This window comes from Musa acuminata, chromosome BXJ2-9 (assembly GCF_036884655.1).
Source record: "Musa acuminata AAA Group cultivar baxijiao chromosome BXJ2-9, Cavendish_Baxijiao_AAA, whole genome shotgun sequence".
Lineage (NCBI taxonomy): Eukaryota > Viridiplantae > Streptophyta > Magnoliopsida > Zingiberales > Musaceae > Musa > Musa acuminata.
This window is the reverse complement of record NC_088346.1, coordinates 42,929,422-42,953,460: the sequence shown is the minus strand read 5'-3', so window position 1 is coordinate 42,953,460 and position 24,039 is coordinate 42,929,422. Positions and strand designations below refer to the sequence as shown.

Genomic DNA, 24,039 nt, shown 5'->3' with positions numbered 1-24,039 from the left:
TTACATTTGTGGTTGTGGTTAATAGGAACAACACAATACTAACGGAGTTGGATCATGTGATGCCATCATGTCACTAATACCAATCAATACCTTCAACGAGGGCATTGATTGATTTCTATAATCCAAGAACCCAGTTAGAAATCATGGCTTTGAATCGTTATTTTCAATTCAATAAGCTTTGTCTGGCTTGTTTAAGGAAAAAACCTAAAATTGCTTTTGCTCCAATACTTAATACATTGGGAACTAAGTGGAGGAGAGACAAAAGCTTAATGCACCCTTTGATTGGTAAAGGTTTAGCGGACAAAAAGTTTACCTGTCGGTAGTAAGATCTTGGGATTAAATCCCGTCTTTAACATTTACCTTTCTCTAATACAAAAAGAAAGAAAAGCTTAATGCTCCCTTGGGGACTTGAACAAGTGGTTTAGGTTATGATTGTACGGTGTAGTTTGCCTTTTACACGTGAGAATTAAGTGCAACACATATGCTAAAGGGGAAGGCTATGCGTATAGAGTGTTACTCGAGTTGGTTTCCTTCCATTGATCCAATGTTTAGTTTCTCATAGATTTGTATTCATTGCAACTACGATCATAATGGCATAAGTTTCTCATAGATCTGAATATGATGGACCAATTTTATAGCATCCCACTTGACCCCCCAAGTCCGAACAACGAAACCAAAGTCCTCTGACTTATCTTGGAAGATCTGCACACCACCATCCATCCAGCTTTAACCATTCATCACGTCGACATGTCATCCGACTTTTCTGGCTTTGACTGCCTTTCTACCCAAACCAATCCCATGACAGAATGCTTCCGCACTGTGGAGGAGGCCATACACACATATAATGCTGCCTCTTGAGATTTCTCGAGACTAAACCACTATCGAAAGTAACCAAAAGCAAACACTTTGTGCACATTAGGTACGTCAACCGTGTGAACGTGTATGATACGAGCGAAGGAATCTGCACCCAAGATAAATTAAGCTGCCGATCGAGACTTTTCTATGAACATTCGCCATTCCAAATCAGTCACCACCTTATGAGCCAAAGATTTAATTCTTCTTGACTTTGACTCGCATGCTACCTTTTCCCAACGTATTATATACGAGTGGAAACCTTCCGCCATTCTCTCACACCTCTCGAGAGTTTACTCGATGGCTGCTGGCCGCAGCTTCGACGAATGTGACTTCTACTAACTAGTCAAGAAAGAAATGACAATTGGTTAAATGAGCGAATGTGGCTTCTACTAACCGGTCAAGAAATGACCATTCGTTAAAGAAGGGAAGTTACGACCCTCTTCGACTTACATTAAAATTTATAATTGATTCTCTTCTTATATCTCAATCCATGATTCATTCCAGCATCATTTGATTCCGATACCATCTCTCATTAAGAAAATTCATTCCCCCACTGACTGATGAGTCAAGAAATTAAGAGGACAATTTCTAACACTTTAGACTCAGCACATCACCAGACTTCTCGACCCGGCATGTCAAGTGGGGTACGAAAACTCAATTGCTATGCCCTAATGAATGTTATTCCGATATTGATTGTACTACGTTTAGCGATGACTTTTAGTGTGTACATTGGAATACTTACAGTGATATAATTGAGCAAAAATGATCCCTACTTCAACTAGTTAAGAAATAATTAGTTGAGGATGATTTTTTGTTTTTTTTTTAAAGGATGGAAGTTTGGATCCTCCTCAACTGAGAAGTTGGGAATCATCTGTTGATTCTTTTTCTCATATCCCGATCACTCTTCTTTCTTTAATTAATCCAAAAATATGAGAAAGTCACTCTAAAGATTGAATATTTGAGAAGAGAATTTTTATTTTAATGTTTCATTTCTGTGTGCTGAAGAGCAGGGCTTTCATTAAAATTATTTTCTAAAAAATACTTACTTTTTATATGTATAAATAATTGAACATGTTTTTGCTAATTCAATGAAAGTTATCTAGTTAAAAAAAATTGAACATGAAATTACAAATATGAAACATTGACAGTAATATTTCTTGTCCACTTGACACAGTTAGCATTGAGAGAGAATCCAAAAAATCAACGAGGAGGATCTAAGAAACGAATCCATTTATCATCTCATTGGAACATGTCATTACTACCTATACAAGAGATAAAGTTAGATATATCCAACGTAAGATATATCCAAATTAAGCCAATTTTAGTGTGCGAAGATCTCATGCCCATAATAATTATTCTAAAGATATATCCAAATTAAACCAATTTTAGAGTATAAAAGAAATCTATAAAATCCTGTGCTTAATAGTGGTCATTCCACAACTCATTTATTCTTTAAGAGTGTTAACAACAAAAGATCTTAAATGATCTCGATAACTTCGACTCAGTTGCTCTCTTGTAATTTTCTTAGATAATAAATATTCATATCTAAAACTTATATATATATATATATATATATATATATATATATATATATATATATAATTTTATAATTTTGCATTAAATATTCATTCTATCATATTAACTCATTGGTCCAATTATCGACCAGAAATGATCACATCATTGTTCAACTATAATCTAAGCACTGCCTTTATATATAACACCACTTGTTATCAATTATCATATAAAGAAAACTTTTATTTAGTATATCACATTCTTCACTAAATAGTCTCAGAATTAAGGTTGCAAGAATCATCTAAGAAGATTCGCCAGCCCATTCCAAACCATTTTATCACCTCATGTCAGCAACGTCGGTCCTTGAGATTGATTATTCCTTCCTCACACCTTAAACTTCTTGATTTCTGAAAACTTTCTCAATGACTGTTGGCGGTGGCTGCAAGGGTTAATCTATTTGCTCAAAGCATGTCACCATGCTTATCACCATAATTATGAGTTTTGGAGTCATCTCTTGTTGTCTCGGCCATGGCAGAGGTGATCAAAGTTCCAGCTTGGTTCTCGGATATGTCTACAGTTATATAATATCTTAACTTGTCCGACAATCATTTGACAGGAAGGAGATCGGTTCCATGACACTGCTGGAATCACTCGACTTGTCAATGAAGAGTCTCACACCAAATATTCCTTGTAGCTTTTCTACTCTCACCTTCTTGAGCCGCTCGAGTCTCATCTTACAACAACTTGTCAGGAAGCATTGCAACAAGCAATCAATTGTCCACGTTAAATGACCCCTCAATCTACGTTGGCAACAAAGACCTTTGTGGTACGCCACTGCCTGTGTGCCCTGGAGATGTTGCTTATCGAAGCCTACCTCCTGCAGCAATTGAAGAAGAAGAAGAAGACAGTGATGGCGAGCTTGAAGGTGTATTAGAAATTACAAGCATCGTCATGGGGATTCGTGGTGGGGTTTTGGAGTTGTTTTGGCATAATGATCATGAAACAGTCTCTAAGGGTTGCCCTCTTCCGTTTGACAGACAAGACTGGTGATTGGGTCTTCGTGCAGTTGGCAGTAAGGTTTGCAAGACTGAAGTCCAAATCGAGAAGAACCACATGAACTGTCGCAGGAAACTTGGGTGGCACATTTACTATTACAGCTTGAGATCATACGGTCCTTTTTCCATACGATAAGGTATATTTTGGATTCAGGCTACGTCACAATCAATACTATGCCATGTCACCACCAGGTCAGCAAGAAGAGCCCTCCCATGCGTCGAGCTAGAATCTGTACCAAGGCGTCCCTCCATACGTCCCATCCCAGAAAGCTCGCGACGGCGCCGCCTAGTGCCATTCCATGCGTTTCGAGATGACGACTGCACAAAGGTACTATCTTCCCCCTTGGAGATCTGCCGCCAAGCCAAACCCGTGTACGACCAATCCTCATACAGTATTATAAAACCCCAGGCCGGCATCTGGCCAAAGAGAGGACCACACACTGAGAACCAAGTATTAATTTACTTGTTGAGGGGCCAAAGTCGGTAACCACCCGACGAGAGCATTTTGTGCAGGAGAGCAGCCACCCCCTCCCAAGGCACAACCATCGCTGACCGAGAGGTGTCTTCCTCTAGACGAATCCAGCGTCCCTAGCAACGGCGCCCAGTTCTTCCTATTCAAGAGAGTGGACATCCCCTTAGTGCCACCTCTCAACCGAGGGACACCGATCAACATCCCGATGGCAGCACCTGACCTGCGGTCGATCAACCTCGGCTACCCGTTCAGCTGATCTTTGACTCTCGACATCGACCCGTGGACCAGGCCGTGTTGACTCATCAGCCATAGCACCTCAGTTCATCAACATTTTTCACGCTAGAGGAAGGGTCATGTCGCAAGAGCGTCTAGTAGGAGTTCTCCCCGAGGGAGAACCATCAGCAGGCCACCCCCCTTCCGGACTCAGGGATCATCCCCTCCCCGTCCTTAGAGACGAAGGGATCTCGGCCTCGATGCCAGACCACTACTGGCGACTGCTCAACGATCCAGGAATCTCTCCCCCTTGATATACCACAAGATCCTCGGTCGTGTCGCCCGAGGCGATCCTTGGCTTAGCCAAGCAAGTGCAAGCCAGCCTTGGTAGGAATGATGCAGACGATTGTCCCACTCGTGCCACAGGCTAGCCACAGATTGTGCAACTAGCTACTCCCTCTACTGACCCGATGCAGCAAAGGTCGGGCAGGGAGCAACTCAGGATGAGAGAAGCCCGAGAGCAGACAATAAACCTGAGAGGCCTACCCGAGCAAAGCACACCCGCACCGTGCCAGATCGCTCCGTCCCACCATGAACCCAATACCATATCATCAGACTCAGTAGATGACTCATTCAAAATCCAACTATCCATAGTCAACCGATGCTTGGATGAGTTCCAGCGCGAAATCCAGAAGTCGCGGGGCGAGACGAGCGAAGGTAGCTCGGGTGGATCCCCTTTTACTCAAGAAATACAGGACAAGCCTATGCCACTTAACTTCAGGCTGCCGACACTGGAAACGTACGATGGTGGCTCTGGCCCTACAGAACACGTCGTTGCGTTCCGGGCTCAGATGGCTCTCTACGGCACCTCCGATGCCCTGATGTGTCAGGCATTCCCAACTACCTTCAGAGGATCGACGCGAGCATGGTTCAGCTAGCTGCGCCCGTTCTCGGTCTCATCCTTCGATTGGCTCGCAAGGGAGTTCGAGCAAAACTTCTTGGCCAGCGTGCGACCCAAGCCTTCCATCGCCACCCTACTCATGTTGTCCCAATGCGAGGATGAATCGCTCTCCCAATTCATGGCATGCTTTGCTGCTGAAATTCAGGGATTCCCAGACGCTCACCCTTCTTTGATCATACAGGTGTTTTTGATGGGCTTGAGACCCTCGAGGTTCTTATGGTCACTAATTGAGAAGCCACCCGCGACCATCCCCGAGATGCTACAGCGTGCCAACCAATACATCACCGTTGAAGCCCTAATGGCAAGTTGGCGCGAGGATAATAAGAGGCCGAGGATGGAGCAGGCTCGAGGAGCAGCTTCGGCACCATCAGCGCAGCCTCATAGGCGGCCTGACCAACCCAAGCCACCACTCCCGAGGACCCCACCTCTGCCTTTGAACACGTCTCGTACCGAGATCTTTCTCCAGATCAAGGAGAAAGGTCTCTTGCGACAACCCAATCCTCTAAAGGCTACTCACAAGGATCGATCTAAATATTACAAGTTCCATCGAGACTACAGCCATGACACGAAAGACTACAGCGACCTCCAAAATCAAATCGAGGAATTGATCCGAAGAGGTCACCTCGGGCACTAACTCAAGGAACCAGAAGCCACTCCGTGCCCCAGGGGTCCTGTCGAGAGGTAGATCGATGTCATTACCGGTGGACCGACTGTCGGCGGCAGCAGTTCGACAGCAAGGAAGGCCTACGCCTGTATCACGGTAGAAAAACGCCCCCAACCCGAGTTCAAGCCCAAAATCACTTTCAGAACCGAGGAGGTCGAGTGATCCCACCACGACGACGCTTTGGTGATCTCCATTCGGATCGCCAATGCTTAGGTCAAAAGAGTAATGGTTGACACCGGGAGCTTTGCCGATGTCCTATACCTCGACGCTTTTAAGAAACTCAGCCTCACTAATGAGGACCTCACTCCCATGACTTCGGCGCTCATCGGATTCACTGGGGATTCCATCTCCCTACTCGGGACCACCGTCCTCCCCGTTACCATCGGGGAAGAACATAGAGCAAAGACGACAATAATTACCTTTATGATAGTGGACTTGCCCTCGAGCTACAACTTCATGTTATCCTAATATTCATTGTGCCACTTGTGGCCATGCCTCTTAGTGCGTACATTGGATCACTTTCAGTAGTATAATTTAGCAAAAGTGACCCCTACGGACTGGTTAACTAATTAGGAAATAATGGATTGAAGTTTGGGTCCTCCTCAACTTCAATATTGAAATCATTTGTTGATTCCTTTTCTCATATCTCAATCACTCTACTTTCTTTAATTGATTCAAAAATCACTGAAAAGTCATCTAAAAATTGAATATTTGAGAGATTTTTTTAATTTCATTTATATTTTCTAAAAAAAATGCTTCTTATATATATATATATATATATATATATATATATATATATATATATATATATATATATATATATATATATATATATATAGCTTACATCTAAATTTATAATTGATACTCATATTATATCTCAATCCATAATTTATTAGTGCATTTGGATTCCACAAGTCACATTTCACAAATGTAAAAAGAAAAAAAGATCGAGACAAATCATTTGGATTGGTAGTGAGTTCAATTGATATATTCTAATTGTCATATGATAATATCCTACATATTCATGATTTTATTTTCAAGATTGTTAATAAATAAGAAAAATAAATAGATAAAAGAAAAAATAGTATGAATTATCATCTTATAAGAAAGGAAGAACATGATATATAAAGAAGAAAGATTATTTTATAATACAATTTTAGAAGTTTATTTTATCAAAAGATGACCAAATGAAACATATTGAATCATTTTTTGAGGTGATTTAATTTTCATCTTTATTAGTTACTTTTTTTTGTGTTTCTATGACCTATGTAAAAAAACCAAGAATTATAATGGGATCATGATAAGAGTCTTATTTTTTACAAAATGTATGAGTGATTCAAGAAATACAATTTTTTCTTAAATCGAAAGATTTGGAATAAGTCTAAAACTATCATCTATTTTGGAATAAATAAACTATTCACAATAAAGACTCATATATTTCAACAAAGTAAGTCAAAAGATTATTTCAAAGTCCTCCTCCTTAAATTAATATTTTTATAAATTAGATTTTTCTTATTTTCTCTCTCTATTTTATTTTCTTATTTATTATCTATCCTCACCCAACTCCCTTATATATTAAGCATTTCTTTAAGATTGGCTCATCACATGAGATGAAAAAAAATTCAGTCAATAGAGACGTTCTATCAAAATATTATTTATACCTATCCAATAAAAATAGAAATGAATATTCTTAGTAGTTATGCATTAATAAAGATAAAAAAGAAAAAAGAAAAAAAAAAGAGGAAGATTCTCAGACAAGTAAATAGTGACCTCTCTCGTTCCCCCTTAAGGGGTTGAGCTAGAATGAGACATCAAGTAATGATCAAAAGACAAAATTAATTTCTGAGATTTAGACTCATTAGTTTTATTCCATCCCCCATCAAACCGCTCGGCACGTCACATAGACTTAGATTTAGACTTAGACTTCTCAACGCGACATGTCAAGTGGGGTATGAAACACTTGCCAGATGTATGTTATTCCAATATTGATTCTTTTTCTCATATCTCAATCACTCTTCTTTCTTTAATTGATCCAAAAATTACTCTAAAAATTAAATATTTGAGAAGAGATTTTTTTTTAAATTTTATTTCTATTTTCTAAAAAAAATACTTGTTTATATATACAAATAATTGAACATGTTTTTTCTAATTCAATGAAAGTTGTCTATTTAAAAAAAATTTGAACATGAAATTACAAATAGGAAAACCCACATACATGAAACATTGACAGACAATTCTTGTCCACTTTGTCACGTTAGGAAAACGATCTAAAAAATCAATTCATTTATCACCTCATTAGAACAGGTCACCACTACCGTCCAAGAGATAAAAGATTGATATTTGTTGGACTTTGACTTGTATCATAATCACATCACAAATGCTTCAGAGTGCAATGACCTTATACCCACAATAATTATTTTTGAGATATATCCAAATTAAACAAAATTTATAGTATAAAAAATCTATAAAATACTGTGCTTAACTGTGGTCATTCCACAACTCATTTCCACCTTTTTAGAATGTTAACAACAAAAGATTTAATTTAAATGACCTCGATGACTTGGACTCTGTTGCTTTATTATAATATTCTCAGATAATAATTATTCATATTTAAAACATATATATATATGTATAATTTTAGATATTTATATTAATTATTCATTCTATCAGATTGACTCGTCGGTCCAATTACTGATTAGTAATGATCACATCGTTGTTCAACTGTAAGGATTGCAAGAAACATCGAGGAAGATTCGCCTGCCCATTCCAAACCATTTATCTCGTCAATAAATGTTGGAGTTCGGGAACGGGTATGTCAACAACACCGGTCTTTGAGATCGATCAGCCCTCGAGGAACGTTCAGTGTCATTCTATAAATGTATGTATGGAGCCACCTTCCAACTTCACACCTCAAACTTCGATCATCTCTGAAAGCTTACTTCAATGGCTGCTAGCGGTGGCTGCAAGGGCAAATCTATTTGCTCAAAGCATGTCACTATGCTCACGGCCGTAATTATGAGCTTTGGAGTCATCTCCTGTTGTCTCGGCCATGGCGGGGGGGATCATGATGGCCATCTCGGGGCGAAGGGGGGAAGCTGCATAGAGAGCGAGAGGAGAGCTCTCCTAGACATCAGATCCGACATGTATGACTCTGGCGAAATATTCTCTACTTGGATCGGTGAAGATTGCTGTCGTTGGAGAGGAGTGGCCTGCGACAACACCACCAGCCATGTCATCAAACTCGACCTCCACTATCCTTACTCCTACACAGACGATTGGGATGATGGGGTTAACATTTGCTACTTGCTGTATGAGATGGGTGCGAGTAAGGTAAATCCCGCTTTGCGTGATCTGAAGCATTTGAAATATCTGGATTTGAGCATGAATAATTTCTTTGGCTCCCACATTCCCCACATGATTGCTTCACTTGTGCATTTGGAATATCTTAACCTATCCAATGCCATGTTTGGTGGACTAATACCTCCTCAACTGGGGAATCTCTCTAAGTTACACTTCCTCGATCTTGGAGGATGTGGACATATTGATCGACGAGCTGATGACCTTGATTGGCTCTCCCGAATTCCGTCTCTAATACATGTTGATATGAGTTCTGTCAACCTCTCTAAAGCAACTAATTGGCTTCACCAAGTTAATTCAATTCCCAGTCTTGAAGTATTGCGCTTGGAGTGGGCAAGCCTCCCGTATATTCCAGCTCCTCCGCCCCCATTTAATTTGACTTCAATCGTAAAGCTGGATCTCTCTGGTTATTCCAACTTGAACACAACAATTCTAAGATGGCTCTCTCATGCTAGCAGCCTTGCATATCTTGATCTTTCTTCTTGTAGTGGTATCGATATTGAGTCACTACAAGTCACTCTCGGAGCTCTGAGTAATTTGAAAGAATTATATTTGCTAGACAATAGTCTCGAAGGAGAAATTTTTGGAATGATAATGAATGTGAGCAGGAGCTTGAAGTATCTGGATTTAAGTTGGAATTCATTAAGTGGAGATATGGGACAAATCTTGAGGAGCCTTAGCCCTTTTGGAATGCTAATGAATGTGAGCAGCAGGTTGAAGCATTTGGATTTAAGTGGGAATTCATTAAGCGGAGATATTGGACAAATCTTGAGGAGCCTTGGCTCCTTGGAGTACCTTGCATTAGATGATAACAATTTGGATGGAGATATTCTAGAAATGGTGAAAAATGCTCCGAACAGCTTACAATATTTAAGTTTGAAATTCAGTCACATTACTGGAGAAATTCCACAAAAAATAAAGAATCTCACTAATTTGGAATACTTGGATCTCTCGTACACCAATATTACAGAAGGTATACTAATGGCTTTTTGTGATCTCATCAACTTGAAAAGTTTGATATTACAAGGAAATAATTTTTCAAGACAAATACAAAAAACTATTGGAAATTTCACCAATTTGAAATATTTGGATCTCTCGTACAATAATATTTCAGGACAAATACCAGAAATTATTGGGAATCTCACCAATTTGAAATATTTGGATCTCTCGTACAATAATATTACTGGAGCTATACCGATGGCTATCGGTGATCTTATCAACTTGGAGAGCTTGAGATTATGGGGAAATAAGATTTCAGGACAAATACCAGAAATTATTGGGAATCTCACCAATTTGAAATATTTGGATCTCTCAGACAATAATATTACTGGAGCTATACCAATGACTATTGGTGATCTTATCAACTTGGAGAGCTTGAGATTATGGGGAAATAAGATTTCTGGACAAATACCAGAAATTATTGGGAATCTCCGAAATATACAATGGTTAGATTTATCTGATAATTTTTTTAGTGGACAGATACCAGAGACTTTCAACAGACTCTACAACTTACAAAGCTTGGATGTATCATATAATCACTTGACAAAGTTAGTATCTGGGACTCTAAATAAACTATGCAATTTGAGTTCTATAGATTTGTCCATTAACCCTATTGGTGGAGAGCTAACAGATTTGATCGATGCTTTACCAGATTGTAACCAGAGAGCCGGTTTAGATATATTTATTAGGGCTAATAATTTGAGTGGGATTGTCCCCTCAAGTATTGGTCAATTATCTGCATTATATGGATTGGACATCTCCTCAAATTTGCTCGAAGGCAACATCACCGAAGCACACTTTTCCAAACTCACCAATTTAGTCAATTTGGACATATCTAACAACTCCTTGGATGTGATCCTATCCAATGATTGGCTTCCACCTTTTAATGCCCAAAGTATTATTATGAGCTCATGTCATATGGGAACTAAATTTCCAGCTTGGATTCAGACACAAACAAATTTGATAGATCTTTCTTTATCTGGAGTTGGACTCTTAGGCCACCTTCCAACTTGGTTTTCAGATTTCTCAAAAGGTTTGTGGAGTCTTAACTTGAGTTCTAATAACTTGAATGGCCCACTACCCTCTGCTCCATATCAAATGATCGATCTCTCCAATAACTCATTTGTTGGACCCATTCCGTTGAGTTTTGCAAATGCCTCTAACCTTCAAATTTTATCTTTATCTCATAACAATATCAATGGCAGTTTTTCTCCCTTTTTCTGCAATCTAAATTATCTGAAAATCCTGGACCTATCAAACAATAATTTATCTGGAGAAATCCCAACATGTCATAAATCATTCCCAACTTCTCTACAGTCCTTGCATCTGAACCACAACAACCTCTCTGGAAGATTTCCTTCCTTCTTGAAACATTGTGAACAATTGGTTACCCTTGATCTCGCTGAAAATAATTTGTTTGATGAAATACCAACATGGGTGGGAGAAAACCTTTTATCCTTGAGAGTTCTTAGTTTGAAGTCAAACCTATTTTATGGTACCATTCCAGTGCACATAGCAAATCTCACTTCTCTTCAGGTTTTGGATCTTTCTTCCAACCATCTTTCTGGTAGCATTCCTTCGTCTCTAGGAAATTGTAGTGCTATGGTTGAGATACAACATGACACTACATCATTGCTTAATCTTTTTAATGTTAGCGGTTCCTATAGCGAGAGCATAGTAATAACAGCCAAAGGATATGACATCCAATACACCACAATTCTCTCACTTGTAACAAGCATAGACCTATCAAACAATAATCTTTCCGGCGAGATCCCAAGAGAGCTAACAAACCTTCATGGATTGCTTTTTTTGAACTTATCCAAGAATCATTTGAGAGGAACCATTCCAGAAAAGATTGGTTCCATGGAACAACTGGAATCACTTGACTTATCGATGAACAATCTCACAGGAGATATTCCTTCCAGCTTATCATCTCTCACCTTCCTAAGCCACTTGAATCTCTCTCACAACAACTTGTCAGGAAGAATTCCAACAGCCGGTGGTCAAATGTCGACCTTCAACGCGTCGATCTATGATGGTAATGAATACCTTTGTGGTACGCCACTGCCAGAGTGCCCTGGTGATGCAGATCATCAAAGTCCACCTCATGAACACGAAGAGAAAAACGGTGACAGGCTTGAAACAGTGTGGGAAATTACCAGCACGGTCATGGGTTTTGTGGTTGGTTTTTGGAGTTTTGTTGGAACAATGATCATGAAACAGAGCATAAGGATGGCTTTCTTTCGAGTTTTCGACAAGGCCTACGATTGGTGCTACGTGCATTTGGCAGTCGGATGTGCAAGGTTAAAGTCCAAACAGCAAAGTGTGACTTGATCCATCGGTGGCAAGAACTAAAGAGTTTACTGTTACATCTTAAGGAGGTCTCAAGTTGCTTTTCCAGTTAGTAATTCCAGCTCGTATGTTATGGTGTAATGTTGTCAGAATAAAGAAGGAAAGGGTATCGCAGTTGATGGCCTTTTGCTTCATTAGTATGTATGTATTTGTTCTAATCAGTTCAAAAACTTCATCATCCGTCGTTCTAATCAATATGTTCAAATCAGTCGTCCCTACCGTTGTCTTTATGACATTATAGTAAAGCAGAAAGAAGTATGCTGAAGAGCTTATTGTTACATCTTGAGGTCGCAAGCTGCTTTCAAGTAATGTTGTATGTAATCATCATGCAATGCTGTCAGAATAAAGAAGGAAGAAGTATCAAGTACTGCATTCCTTCTAATCTCTTCAAATACTTTTTTATCTTCCGTCGTTCTGTTATCGCTTTCCTTTCGATACATTGCCTCGTTAATTTGATGTCGACACATGCTTTTCTTTGTGTTATTTTATATGGCAGCTTCTGTTGGCAATTTTTGTAGCTTTTAGTAGTCTTCTGTTGACATCCATGGCCATGCTCGATCTCTGTGGTTATTAGAACTCAAGTAATGCATGTATTCTAAGAAGGCTCACTAATGCTAGCAGCCTTGCACACATTGGCAATCTTCAAAGTCTGCAGGTTTTACATCTGTCTCGTAACTCTGTAACCGGGCAACCACCAGAAACAATTGGCAAACTCGACCTCTTGCAGTTCTTGGATATATCAGATCAACCACTTATCAGGGCAGATGCCGAGGACTTTAGGTTTGTCGAGTTGTACTGGAGGAGCAGCCTTGTCATACTTAAGTATTGAGGGCAACAAATTTAATGGCATTATTCCATATAATTTGGGTCAATTTTCTGGAATGTACAGGTTGGACCTCTCCTCAAACTCACTAGAAGGCGACATCACTGAAGCACACTTTTCCCAGCTCCTTCAGCTTGGAAAATTTGGACATATCTTACAGCTCCTTCAAATTGGTTTCCCCCTTTTGATGCTTCATTTATTGACATGAGTTTCTGTCATATAGGAACTAAATTTCCTACTTGGATTCGAAGCCAAACTAATTTGAGAAGCCTTCAACTATCTGGAGTTGGACTCGCGGGCAAAGTTCCAGCTTGGTTCTCGGATATGTCTACAGGTATACAATATCTTAGCTCGTCCGACAATCATTTGACAGGAAATATTCTTCGTAGCTTTTCTACTCTCACCTTCCTGAGCCACTCGAGTCTCACCTTACAACAACTTGTCAGGAAGCATTCCAACAAGCAATCAATTGTCCACGTTAAATGACCCCTCAATCCATGTTGGCAACAAAGACCTTTGTGGTACGCCACTGCCTGTGTGCCCTGGAGATGTTGCTTATCGAAGCCTACCTCCTGCAGCAATTGAAGAAGGAGAAGAAGACAGTGATGGCGAGCTTGAAGGTGTATTAGAAATTACAAGCATCGTCATGGGATTCGTGGTGGGGTTTTGGAGTTGTTTTGGCATAATGATCATGAAACAGTCTCTAAGGGTTGCTCTCTTCCGTTTGACAGACAAGACTGGTGATTGGGTCTTCGTGCAGTTGGCAGTAAGGTTTGCAAGGCTGAAGTCCAAATCGAGAAGAACCACATGAACTGTCGCAGGAAACTTGGGTGGCACATTTACTATTACAGCTTGAGATCATACGGTCCTTTCCACCAAGTCGCCCATATGTATTATGATGGTAATGCTATCAGCAAAAACAACGCCAACTGTCTATGCTGTTCTATTTATGTTTCATGTATTTGTTTAGCATACTGGGGCTTGTCCATCTATGGTCATTTTGAAGCTATGGAAATTGGAGATGAATCACCAACAAGTGATGCTGCTCACTGAAGGAAGTTTATGATGGATTGATTCTCTCAGCCACAGTGATCATGATAAAGGTATCACTTCTATAGCTTTGACTAAAACTACATTCATAAATGGCTGTCCTTCCCATTGCCATCAACCTGAAAAAAAGAATTCTGCAAATATTTCTGAACATGCATTTAGATCTTAATATAGAGATCATGACAAGTGATTTCATCATTCAAAGCACTTTTATATGCTCAGTCTATTAATATTTTATCATATTTGAAGCAACACCTAAACTCAACCACTGATAAATATATTCTTAGCACAAAATCAATGCCTTCCTTGTTTATGTTCCTACTGTCATTTCTATGCTTCATGATTATAGATTATGAGGGTAATTAGCTAATTCCGTAGATTAAGAAAGAAATCATCTACCTGCCAGTCTCATATCTTGAATCCATCTGCCATTTGGATTTTCTACTTCTCCCTGGAAATCAAATTGATATGTTACCAGTTGAATTTGTCCAGGCTGCCACCCTTCCTATTGCTACTGTTTCTGAAGGCAGTGAAACTTAATTTGCAGCATCAATTATTTGTTTCTTGTCCAGAAACAATCAACCTTGTCGAGAGATTGAGAAACAAGAAGTTGTCATAAATTGTTCAACACATCAGTGTCAAAGATTAGAGCGCACAAACATCAAGAAATTGAATGTAGTCCAGCAGAAGCATTTAGTTCTCCAGCATCCATCTGAACAGAAGTGTGAATACACTACTGAATTCCATTCAGGTGTGTGCAGTCTGCTTACATAATGGCTTACTTCAGCAGATTCAGCTGAGAAACTTGTCTGCAACATCAACAACTTCAAAAGAAACCACACCACCTCACCATGTTCAATTTCTTTTCTCATTGAGCAATTATCAGAGTGGCCAGCCAGCAAAATCCAAAGAGAAAACAGGGAAAAGGCAGACATCAGCTACAATGATTAAGCAAGTAATATATGCATGGTGGGAATGCAATGTAACTTTCTTGGAATTCAATGATTAAGATGTCTATTCTCTCTTTGTGCTATATGTTATGGTTCAAACCACCTAACCATTCAAATTCTTTTCTTATAGCCCTACATGTTGCTGTTCAGATCTCACATCTTTTCAATCCCCCAAACAAAACATTGACAAGCTGCCTTAGTTTGATGAATCAAACCAGATATTCTAATGTAATTCTTGATCATCCAAATAATGTGTGTGCAGAGAGAGAGCACTTGTCAAGAACATAGGCTTTTGATCTATTATAATAAGTATATTACAACAGTAGATCCTTCTCGGAGGCTGAGTTCTGCAGCAGGCTGGACCCTGAAGAAGTGCCACTAGTAGAAGCCATGGAAGCTTTCTTCTTTTACGGTGAAAGATTAAATCTTTTTTAGCAGTCTTTTAGATTTTAATGCCAGATTTTGGGTGGAGATATAGATAAATAGTAAAAGTGTATAGCAGATTTGGCACTAATAAGAAAAGGAGGAGACCGTATATATGTAAAGATGGACAGAGTCCAAGTGCTCAGATCTCAGAACAAGCTCATGAAAACACATAAAACCAGTGACGGAAGACGACGGAGAAGGATTGAACGAGATGGGTCCTCCGCCAGAGAGTGGAATTTATCATAAACCCACAGAGAAGGATCTCACTTAGGATCGGCGACATCAATTAGAAACATCAACAGGAACAGACACTGCATGTGAAGAAAACAGAGGAGGTTTCAGCACTTCATGAGTACTATCATATACGTATTTATTCTAATCGGTTCAAAAGCTTGCATCTATCATCGTTCTAATAAAGATGTTCAAGTCAGTCATCCCTACCGCTGTCTTTATGACATTATAATAAAGAAGAAAGAAGTATGTTGAAAGAGCTTCTTATTGCATCTTGATGTCACAAGCTGCTTTCAGGTAATGCTCTATGTAATCATCATGCAATGCCGTCAGAATAAAGAAGGAAGAAGTATCGTCACTGATGGCCTTTGGCTTCATGAAAACCATCTTCTATGCATTCGTTTTAATTTCTTCAAATACTTTATCTACCATCGTACTGTTATTTTATATGGCAGTTTCTGTTACACAATTTTTTGTTGCTTTTATAGTCTTTCATGATTAATTTGGTTAAAGTGTTTGGACATTATTATTAGATTAGGTCACTCTATCGAATTAAGTAAGATATCTTATAGATATAATTAAATTTTAATTATGATTATCAGAAAAAAAATTAATTATGATAAAATTTATTTAAATCTAACTTTGCTGTGAGGGACTATCATAATTATTTATTTTAGATCTTCTTCTCTCGTATATAAAAGGATAAGACATTCTAGTAACTCAAAACGAATAATTGGATATGTGTATATATAGATATGTGAATAAATGAAGATGTATATATATATATATATATATATATACAATTTTAATTGATAATTTTTGTAGTTTTTAATAATCTTCCAATTTTTGTGGTGAAATTGGACTCCTTGAAGTGTTAATGTGTTTGGACATTATAACTCGGAAGAAAGTTAGAACTGTAATGTCTCTAGTTATTAGAAATATGTCTAAGAATATCTTTGATATCTTTAAAAGAGAGGGTACTATACGGCATACCATCATCAAATCCAATGCTATGTTGGCTCGATACTATTTCTCAACTCCGACTTGACTTAATACAATAGTTGATCCATTAACTTATTGTTCTTGAGTTACTAGCACAAAAAACCTTAGACACAAAGCTATTCAAGTGTTTGACTAATTTTGATGTGAGATTAAACTGAGATATTATGATACGTATCCAGATATGAATACCTAAGTACCATCACTCATCTACTTATATAATCATATTGAACTTGATTACCATATGTTCAATCCACTTTGTTGCTAAAAACTTACGTTAGTGGTTGATAGGAACAACACAATACTAACGGAGTTAGATCATGTGATGCCATCATGTCGCTAATACCAATCCAAGAACCCAGCTAGAAATTATGGCTTTGAATCCTTATTTTCAATTCGATAAGCTTTGTTTGGCTTGTTTAAGGAAAAAAAACTAAAATTGCTTTTGTTCCAATACTTAAATACATTGAGAACTAAGAGTAGGAGAGACATAAGCTTAATGCCTCCTTTGATTTGAGTTGGTTTCCTTCCATTGATCCAATGTTTAGTTTCTCATAGATTTGTATTCATTGCAACTACGATCATAATGGCGTAAGGTGTTTGGCTTTTAGTAAAGAAAAATAGTGTTAAGACCCTTTACAAGCTAAAGAGATGCGAGAGGTGTTACGAGGAAGGAGGATGACATCTGAATATGATGGACCAATTTTATAGCATCCCACTTGACCCCCCAAGTCCGATCAACGAAGCCAAAGTCCTCTGACTTATCTTGGAAGATCTGCACACCACCAGCCATCCAACTTTAACCATTCATCACGTCGACATGTCATCCGACTTTTCTGGCTTTGACTGCCTTTCTACCCAAACCAATCTCATGACAGAATGCTTCCGCACTGTGGACGAGGCCATACACACACGTATAATGCTGCCTCTTGAGATTTCTCAAGACTAAGCGACTATCGAAAGTAACCACAAGCAAACACTTTACGTGCACATTAGGCACGTCAACCGTGTGAACGTGTATGATACGAGTGAAGGAATCTGCACCCAAGATAAATTAAGCTGACGATCGAGACTTTTCTATGAACATTCGCCATTCCAAATCAGTCACCACCTTATGAGCCAAAGATTTAGTTCTTCTTGACTTTGACTCGCATGCTACCGTTTCCCAACGTATTATATACGAGTGGAAGCCTTCCGCCAATCTCTCACACCTCTCGAGAGTTTACTCGATGGCTGCTGGCCGCAGCTTCGACGAATGTGACTTCTACTAACTAGTCAAGAAAGAAATGACCATTGGTTAAATGAGCGAATGTGGCTTCTACTAACCGGTCAAGAAATGACCATTCGTTAAAGAAGGGAAGTTACGACCCTTTTCGACTTACATTAAAATTTATAATTGATTCTCTTCTTATATCTCAATCCATGATTCATTCCAGCATCATTTGATTCCGATACCATCTCTCATTAAGAAAATTCATTCCCCCACTGACTGATGAGTCAAGAAATTAAGAGGACAATTTCTAACACTTTAGACTCAGCACATCACCAGACTTCTCAACCCGGCATGTCAAGTGGGGTACGAAAACTCAATTGCTATGCCCTAATGAATGTTATTCCGATATTGATTGTACTACGTTTAGCGATGACTTTTAGTGTGTACATTGGAATACTTACAGTGATATAATTGAGCAAAAATGATCCCTACTTCAACTAGTTAAGAAATAATTAGTTGAGGATGATTTTTTGTTTTTTTTTTAAAGGATGGAAGTTTGGATCCTCCTCAACTGAGAAGTTGGGAATCATCTGTTGATTCTTTTTCTCATATCCCGATCACTCTTCTTTCTTTAATTAATCCAAAAATATGAGAAAGTCACTCTAAAGATTGAATATTTGAGAAGAGAATTTTTATTTTAATGTTTCATTTCTGTGTGCTGAAGAGCAGGGCTTTCATTAAAATTATTTTCTAAAAAATACTTACTTTTTATATGTATAAATAATTGAACATGTTTTTGCTAATTCAATGAAAGTTATCTAGTTAAAAAAAATTGAACATGAAATTACAAATATGAAACATTGACAGTAATATTTCTTGTCCACTTGACACAGTTAGCATTGAGAGAGAATCCAAAAAATCAACGAGGAGGATCTAAGAAACGAATCCATTTATCATCTCATTGGAACATGTCATTACTACCTATACAAGAGATAAAGTTAGATATATCCAACGTAAGATATATCCAAATTAAGCCAATTTTAGTGTGCGAAGATCTCATGCCCATAATAATTATTCTAAAGATATATCCAAATTAAACCAATTTTAGAGTATAAAAGAAATCTATAAAATCCGGTGCTTAATAGTGGTCATTCCACAACTCATTTATTCTTTAAGAGTGTTAACAACAAAAGATCTTAAATGATCTCGATAACTTCGACTCAGTTGCTCTCTTGTAATTTTCTTAGATAATAAATATTCATATCTAAAACTTATATATATATATATATATATATATATATATATATAATTTTGCATTAAATATTCATTCTATCATATTAACTCATTGGTCCAATTATCGACCAGAAATGATCACATCATTGTTCAACTATAATCTAAGCACTGCCTTTATATATAACACCACTTGTTATCAATTATCATATAAAGAAAACTTTTATTTAGTATATCACATTCTTCACTAAATAGTCTCAGAATTAAGGTTGCAAGAATCATCTAGGAAGATTCGCCAGCCCATTCCAAACCATTTTATCACCTCATGTCAGCAACGTCGGTCCTTGAGATTGATTATTCCTTCCTCACACCTTAAACTTCTTGATTTCTGAAAACTTTCTCAATGACTGTTGGCGGTGGCTGCAAGGGTTAATCTATTTGCTCAAAGCATGTCACCATGCTTATCACCATAATTATGAGTTTTGGAGTCATCTCTTGTTGTCTCGGCCATGGCAGAGGTGATCAAAGTTCCAGCTTGGTTCTCGGATATGTCTACAGTTATATAATATCTTAACTTGTCCGACAATCATTTGACAGGAAGGAGATCGGTTCCATGACACTGCTGGAATCACTCGACTTGTCAATGAAGAGTCTCACACCAAATATTCCTTGTAGCTTTTCTACTCTCACCTTCTTGAGCCACTCGAGTCTCATCTTACAACAACTTGTCAGGAAGCATTGCAACAAGCAATCAATTGTCCACGTTAAATGACCCCTCAATCTACGTTGGCAACAAAGACCTTTGTGGTACGCCACTGCCTGTTTGCCCTGGAGATGTTGCTTATCGAAGCCTACCTCCTGCAGCAATTGAAGAAGAAGAAGAAGACAGTGATGGCGAGCTTGAAGGTGTATTAGAAATTACAAGCATCGTCATGGGGATTCGTGGTGGGGTTTTGGAGTTGTTTTGGCATAATGATCATGAAACAGTCTCTAAGGGTTGCCCTCTTCCGTTTGACAGACAAGACTGGTGATTGGGTCTTCGTGCAGTTGGCAGTAAGGTTTGCAAGACTGAAGTCCAAATCGAGAAGAACCACATGAACTGTCGCAGGAAACTTGGGTGGCACATTTACTATTACAGCTTGAGATCATACGGTCCTTTTTCCATACGATAAGGTATATTTTGGATTCAGGCTACGTCACAATCAACACTATGCCATGTCACCACCAGGTCAGCAAGAAGAGCCCTCCCATGCGTCGAGCTAGAATCTGTACCAAGACGTCCCTCCATACGTCCCATCCCAGAAAGCTCGCGACGGCGCCGCCTAGTGCCATTCCATGCGTTTCGAGATGACGACTGCACAAAGGTACTATCTTCCCCCTTGGAGATCTGCCGCCAAGCCAAACCCGTGTACGACCAATCCTCATACAGTATTATAAAACCCCAGGCCGGCATCTGGCCAAAGAGAGGACCACACACTGAGAACCAAGTATTAATTTACTCGTTGAGGGGCCAAAGTCGGTAACCACCCGACGAGAGCATTTTGTGCAGGAGAGCAGCCACCCCCTCCCAAGGCACAACCATCGCTGACCAAGAGGTGTCTTCCTCTAGACGAATCCAGCGTCCCCAGCAACGGCGCCCAGTTCTTCCTATTCAAGAGAGTGGACATCCCCTTAGTGCCACCTCTCAACCGAGGGACACCGATCAACATCCCGATGGCAGCACCTGACCTGCGATCGATCAACCTCGGCTACCCGTTCAGCTGATCTTTGACTCTCGACATTGACCCGTGGACCAGGCCGTGTTGACTCATCAGCCATAGCACCTCAGTTCATCAACATTTTTCACGCTAGAGGAAGGGTCATGTCGCAAGAGCGTCTAGTAGGAGTTCTCCCCGAGGGAGAACCATCAGCAGGCCACCCCCCTTCCGGACTCAGGGATCATCCCCTCCCCGTCCTTAGAGACGAAGGGATCTCGGCCTCGATGCCAGACCACTACTGGCGACTGCTCAACGATTCAGGAATCTCTCCCCCCTGATATACCACAAGATCCTCGGTCGTGTCGCCCGAGGCGATCCTTGGCTTAGCCAAGCAAGTGCAAGCCAGCCTTGGTGGGAATGATGCAGACGATTGTCCCACTCGTGCCACAGGCTAGCCACAGATTGTGCAACTAGCTACTCCCTCTACCGACCCGATGCAGCAAAGGTCGGGCAGGGAGCAACTCAGGATGAGAGAAGCCCGAGAGCAGACAATAAACCTGAGAGGCCTACCCGAGCAAAGCACACCCGCACCGTGCCAGATCGCTCCGTCCCACCCTGAACCCAATACCATATCATCAGACTCAGCAGATGACTCATTCAAAATCCAACTATCCGTAGTCAACCGATGCTTGGATGAGTTCCAGCGCGAAATCCAGAAGTCGCGGGGCGAGACGAGCGAAGGTAGCTCGGGTGGATCCCCTTTTACTCAAGAAATACAGGACAAGCCTATGCCACTTAACTTCAGGCTGCCGACACTGGAAACGTACGATGGTGGCTCTAGCCCTACAGAACACGTCGTTGCGTTCCGGGCTCAGATGGCCCTCTACGGCACCTCCGATGCCCTGATGTGTCAGGCATTCCCAACTACCTTCAGAGGATCGACGCGAGCATGGTTCAGCTAGCTGCGCCCGTTCTCGGTCTCATCCTTCGATTGGCTCGCAAGGGAGTTCGAGCAAAACTTCTTGGCCAGCGTGCGACCCAAGCCTTCCATCGCCACCCTACTCATGTTGTCCCAATGCGAGGATGAATCGCTCTCCCAATTCATGGCATGCTTTGCTGTTGAAATTCAGGGATTCCCAGACGCTCACCCTTCTTTGATCATACAGGTGTTTTTGATGGGCTTGAGACCCTCGAGGTTCTTATGGTCACTAATTGAGAAGCCACCCGCGACCATCCCCGAGATGCTACAGCGTGCCAACCAGTACATCACCGTTGAAGCCCTAATGGCAAGTTGGCGCGAGGATAATAAGAGGCCGAGGATGGAGCAGGCTCGAGGAGCAGCTTCGGCACCATCAGCGCAGCCTCATAGGCGGCCTGACCAACCCAAGCCACCACTCCCGAGGACCCCACCTCTGCCTTTGAACACGTCTCGTACCGAGATCTTTCTCCAGATCAAGGAGAAAGGTCTCTTGCGACAACCCAATCCTCTAAAGGCTACTCACAAGGATCGATCTAAATATTACAAGTTCCATCGAGACTACAGTCATGACACGAAAGACTACAGCGACCTCCAAAATCAAATCGAGGAATTGATCCGAAGAGGTCACCTCGGGCACTAACTCAAGGAACCAGAAGCCACTCCGTGCCCCAGGGGTCCTGTCGAGAGGTAGATTGATGTCATTACCGGTGGACCGACTGTCGGCGGCAGCAGTTCGACAGCAAGGAAGGCCTACGCCTGTATCACGGTAGAAAAACGCCCCCAACCCGAGTTCAAGCCCAAAATCACTTTCAGAACCGAGGAGGTCGAGTGATCCCACCACGACGACGCTTTGGTGATCTCCATCCGGATCGCCAATGCTTAGGTCAAAAGAGTAATGGTTGACACCGGGAGCTTTGCCGATGTCCTATACCTCGACGCTTTTAAGAAACTCAGCCTCACTAATGAGGACCTCACTCCCATGACTTCGGCGCTCATCGGATTCACTGGGGATTCCATCTCCCTGCTCGGGACCACCGTCCTCCCCGTTACCATCGGGGAAGAACATAGAGCAAAGACGACAATAATTACCTTTATGATAGTCGACTTGCCCTCGAGCTACAACTTCATGTTATCCTAATATTCATTGTGCCACTTGTGGCCATGCCTCTTCGTGCGTACATTGGATCACTTTCAGTAGTATAATTGAGCAAAAGTGACCCCTACTGACTGGTTAACTAATTAGGAAATAATGGATTGAAGTTTGGGTCCTCCTCAACTTCAATATTGAAATCATTTGTTGATTCCTTTTCTCATATCTCAATCACTCTACTTTCTTTAATTGATTCAAAAATCACTGAAAAGTCATCTAAAAATTGAATATTTGAGAGATTTTTTTAATTTCATTTCTATTTTCTAAAAAAAATGCTTCTTATATATATATATATATATATATATATATATATATATATATATATATATATATATATATATAGCTTACATCTAAATTTATAATTGATACTCATATTATATCTCAATCCATAATTTATTAGTGCATTTGGATTCCACAAGTCACATTTCACAAATGTAAAAAGAAAAAAAGATCGAGACAAATCATTTGGATTGGTAGTGAGTTCAATTGATATATTCTAATTGTCATATGATAATATCCTACATATTCATGATTTTATTTTCAAGATTGTTAATAAATAAGAAAAATAAATAGATAAAAGAAAAAATAGTATGAATTATCATCTTATAAGAAAGGAAGAACATGATATATAAAGAAGAAAGATTATTTTATAATACAATTTTAGAAGTTTATTTTATCAAAAGATGACCAAATGAAACATATTGAATCATTTTTTGAGGTGATTTAATTTTCATCTTTATTAGTTACTTTTTTTTGTGTTTCTATGACCTATGTAAAAAAACCAAGAATTATAATGGGATCATGATAAGAGTCTTATTTTTTACAAAATGTATGAGTGATTCAAGAAATAC

The 24,039-nt window shown here is 39.7% G+C and overlaps 1 protein-coding gene across 1 annotated transcript; it reads left to right on the top strand.

Annotated features, from left to right (window-relative positions):
- Window positions 1-8,573: 8,573 nt before the first annotated feature.
- Window positions 8,574-12,834, top strand: LOC135623477 (receptor-like protein EIX2). The gene has a single exon (XM_065126492.1). The coding sequence runs from the start codon at window positions 8,676-8,678 to the stop codon at window positions 12,420-12,422; it is 3,747 nt and encodes a 1,248-aa protein (XP_064982564.1). The 5' UTR covers window positions 8,574-8,675; the 3' UTR covers window positions 12,423-12,834.
- The last annotated feature ends 11,205 nt before the right edge of the window (window positions 12,835-24,039 follow it).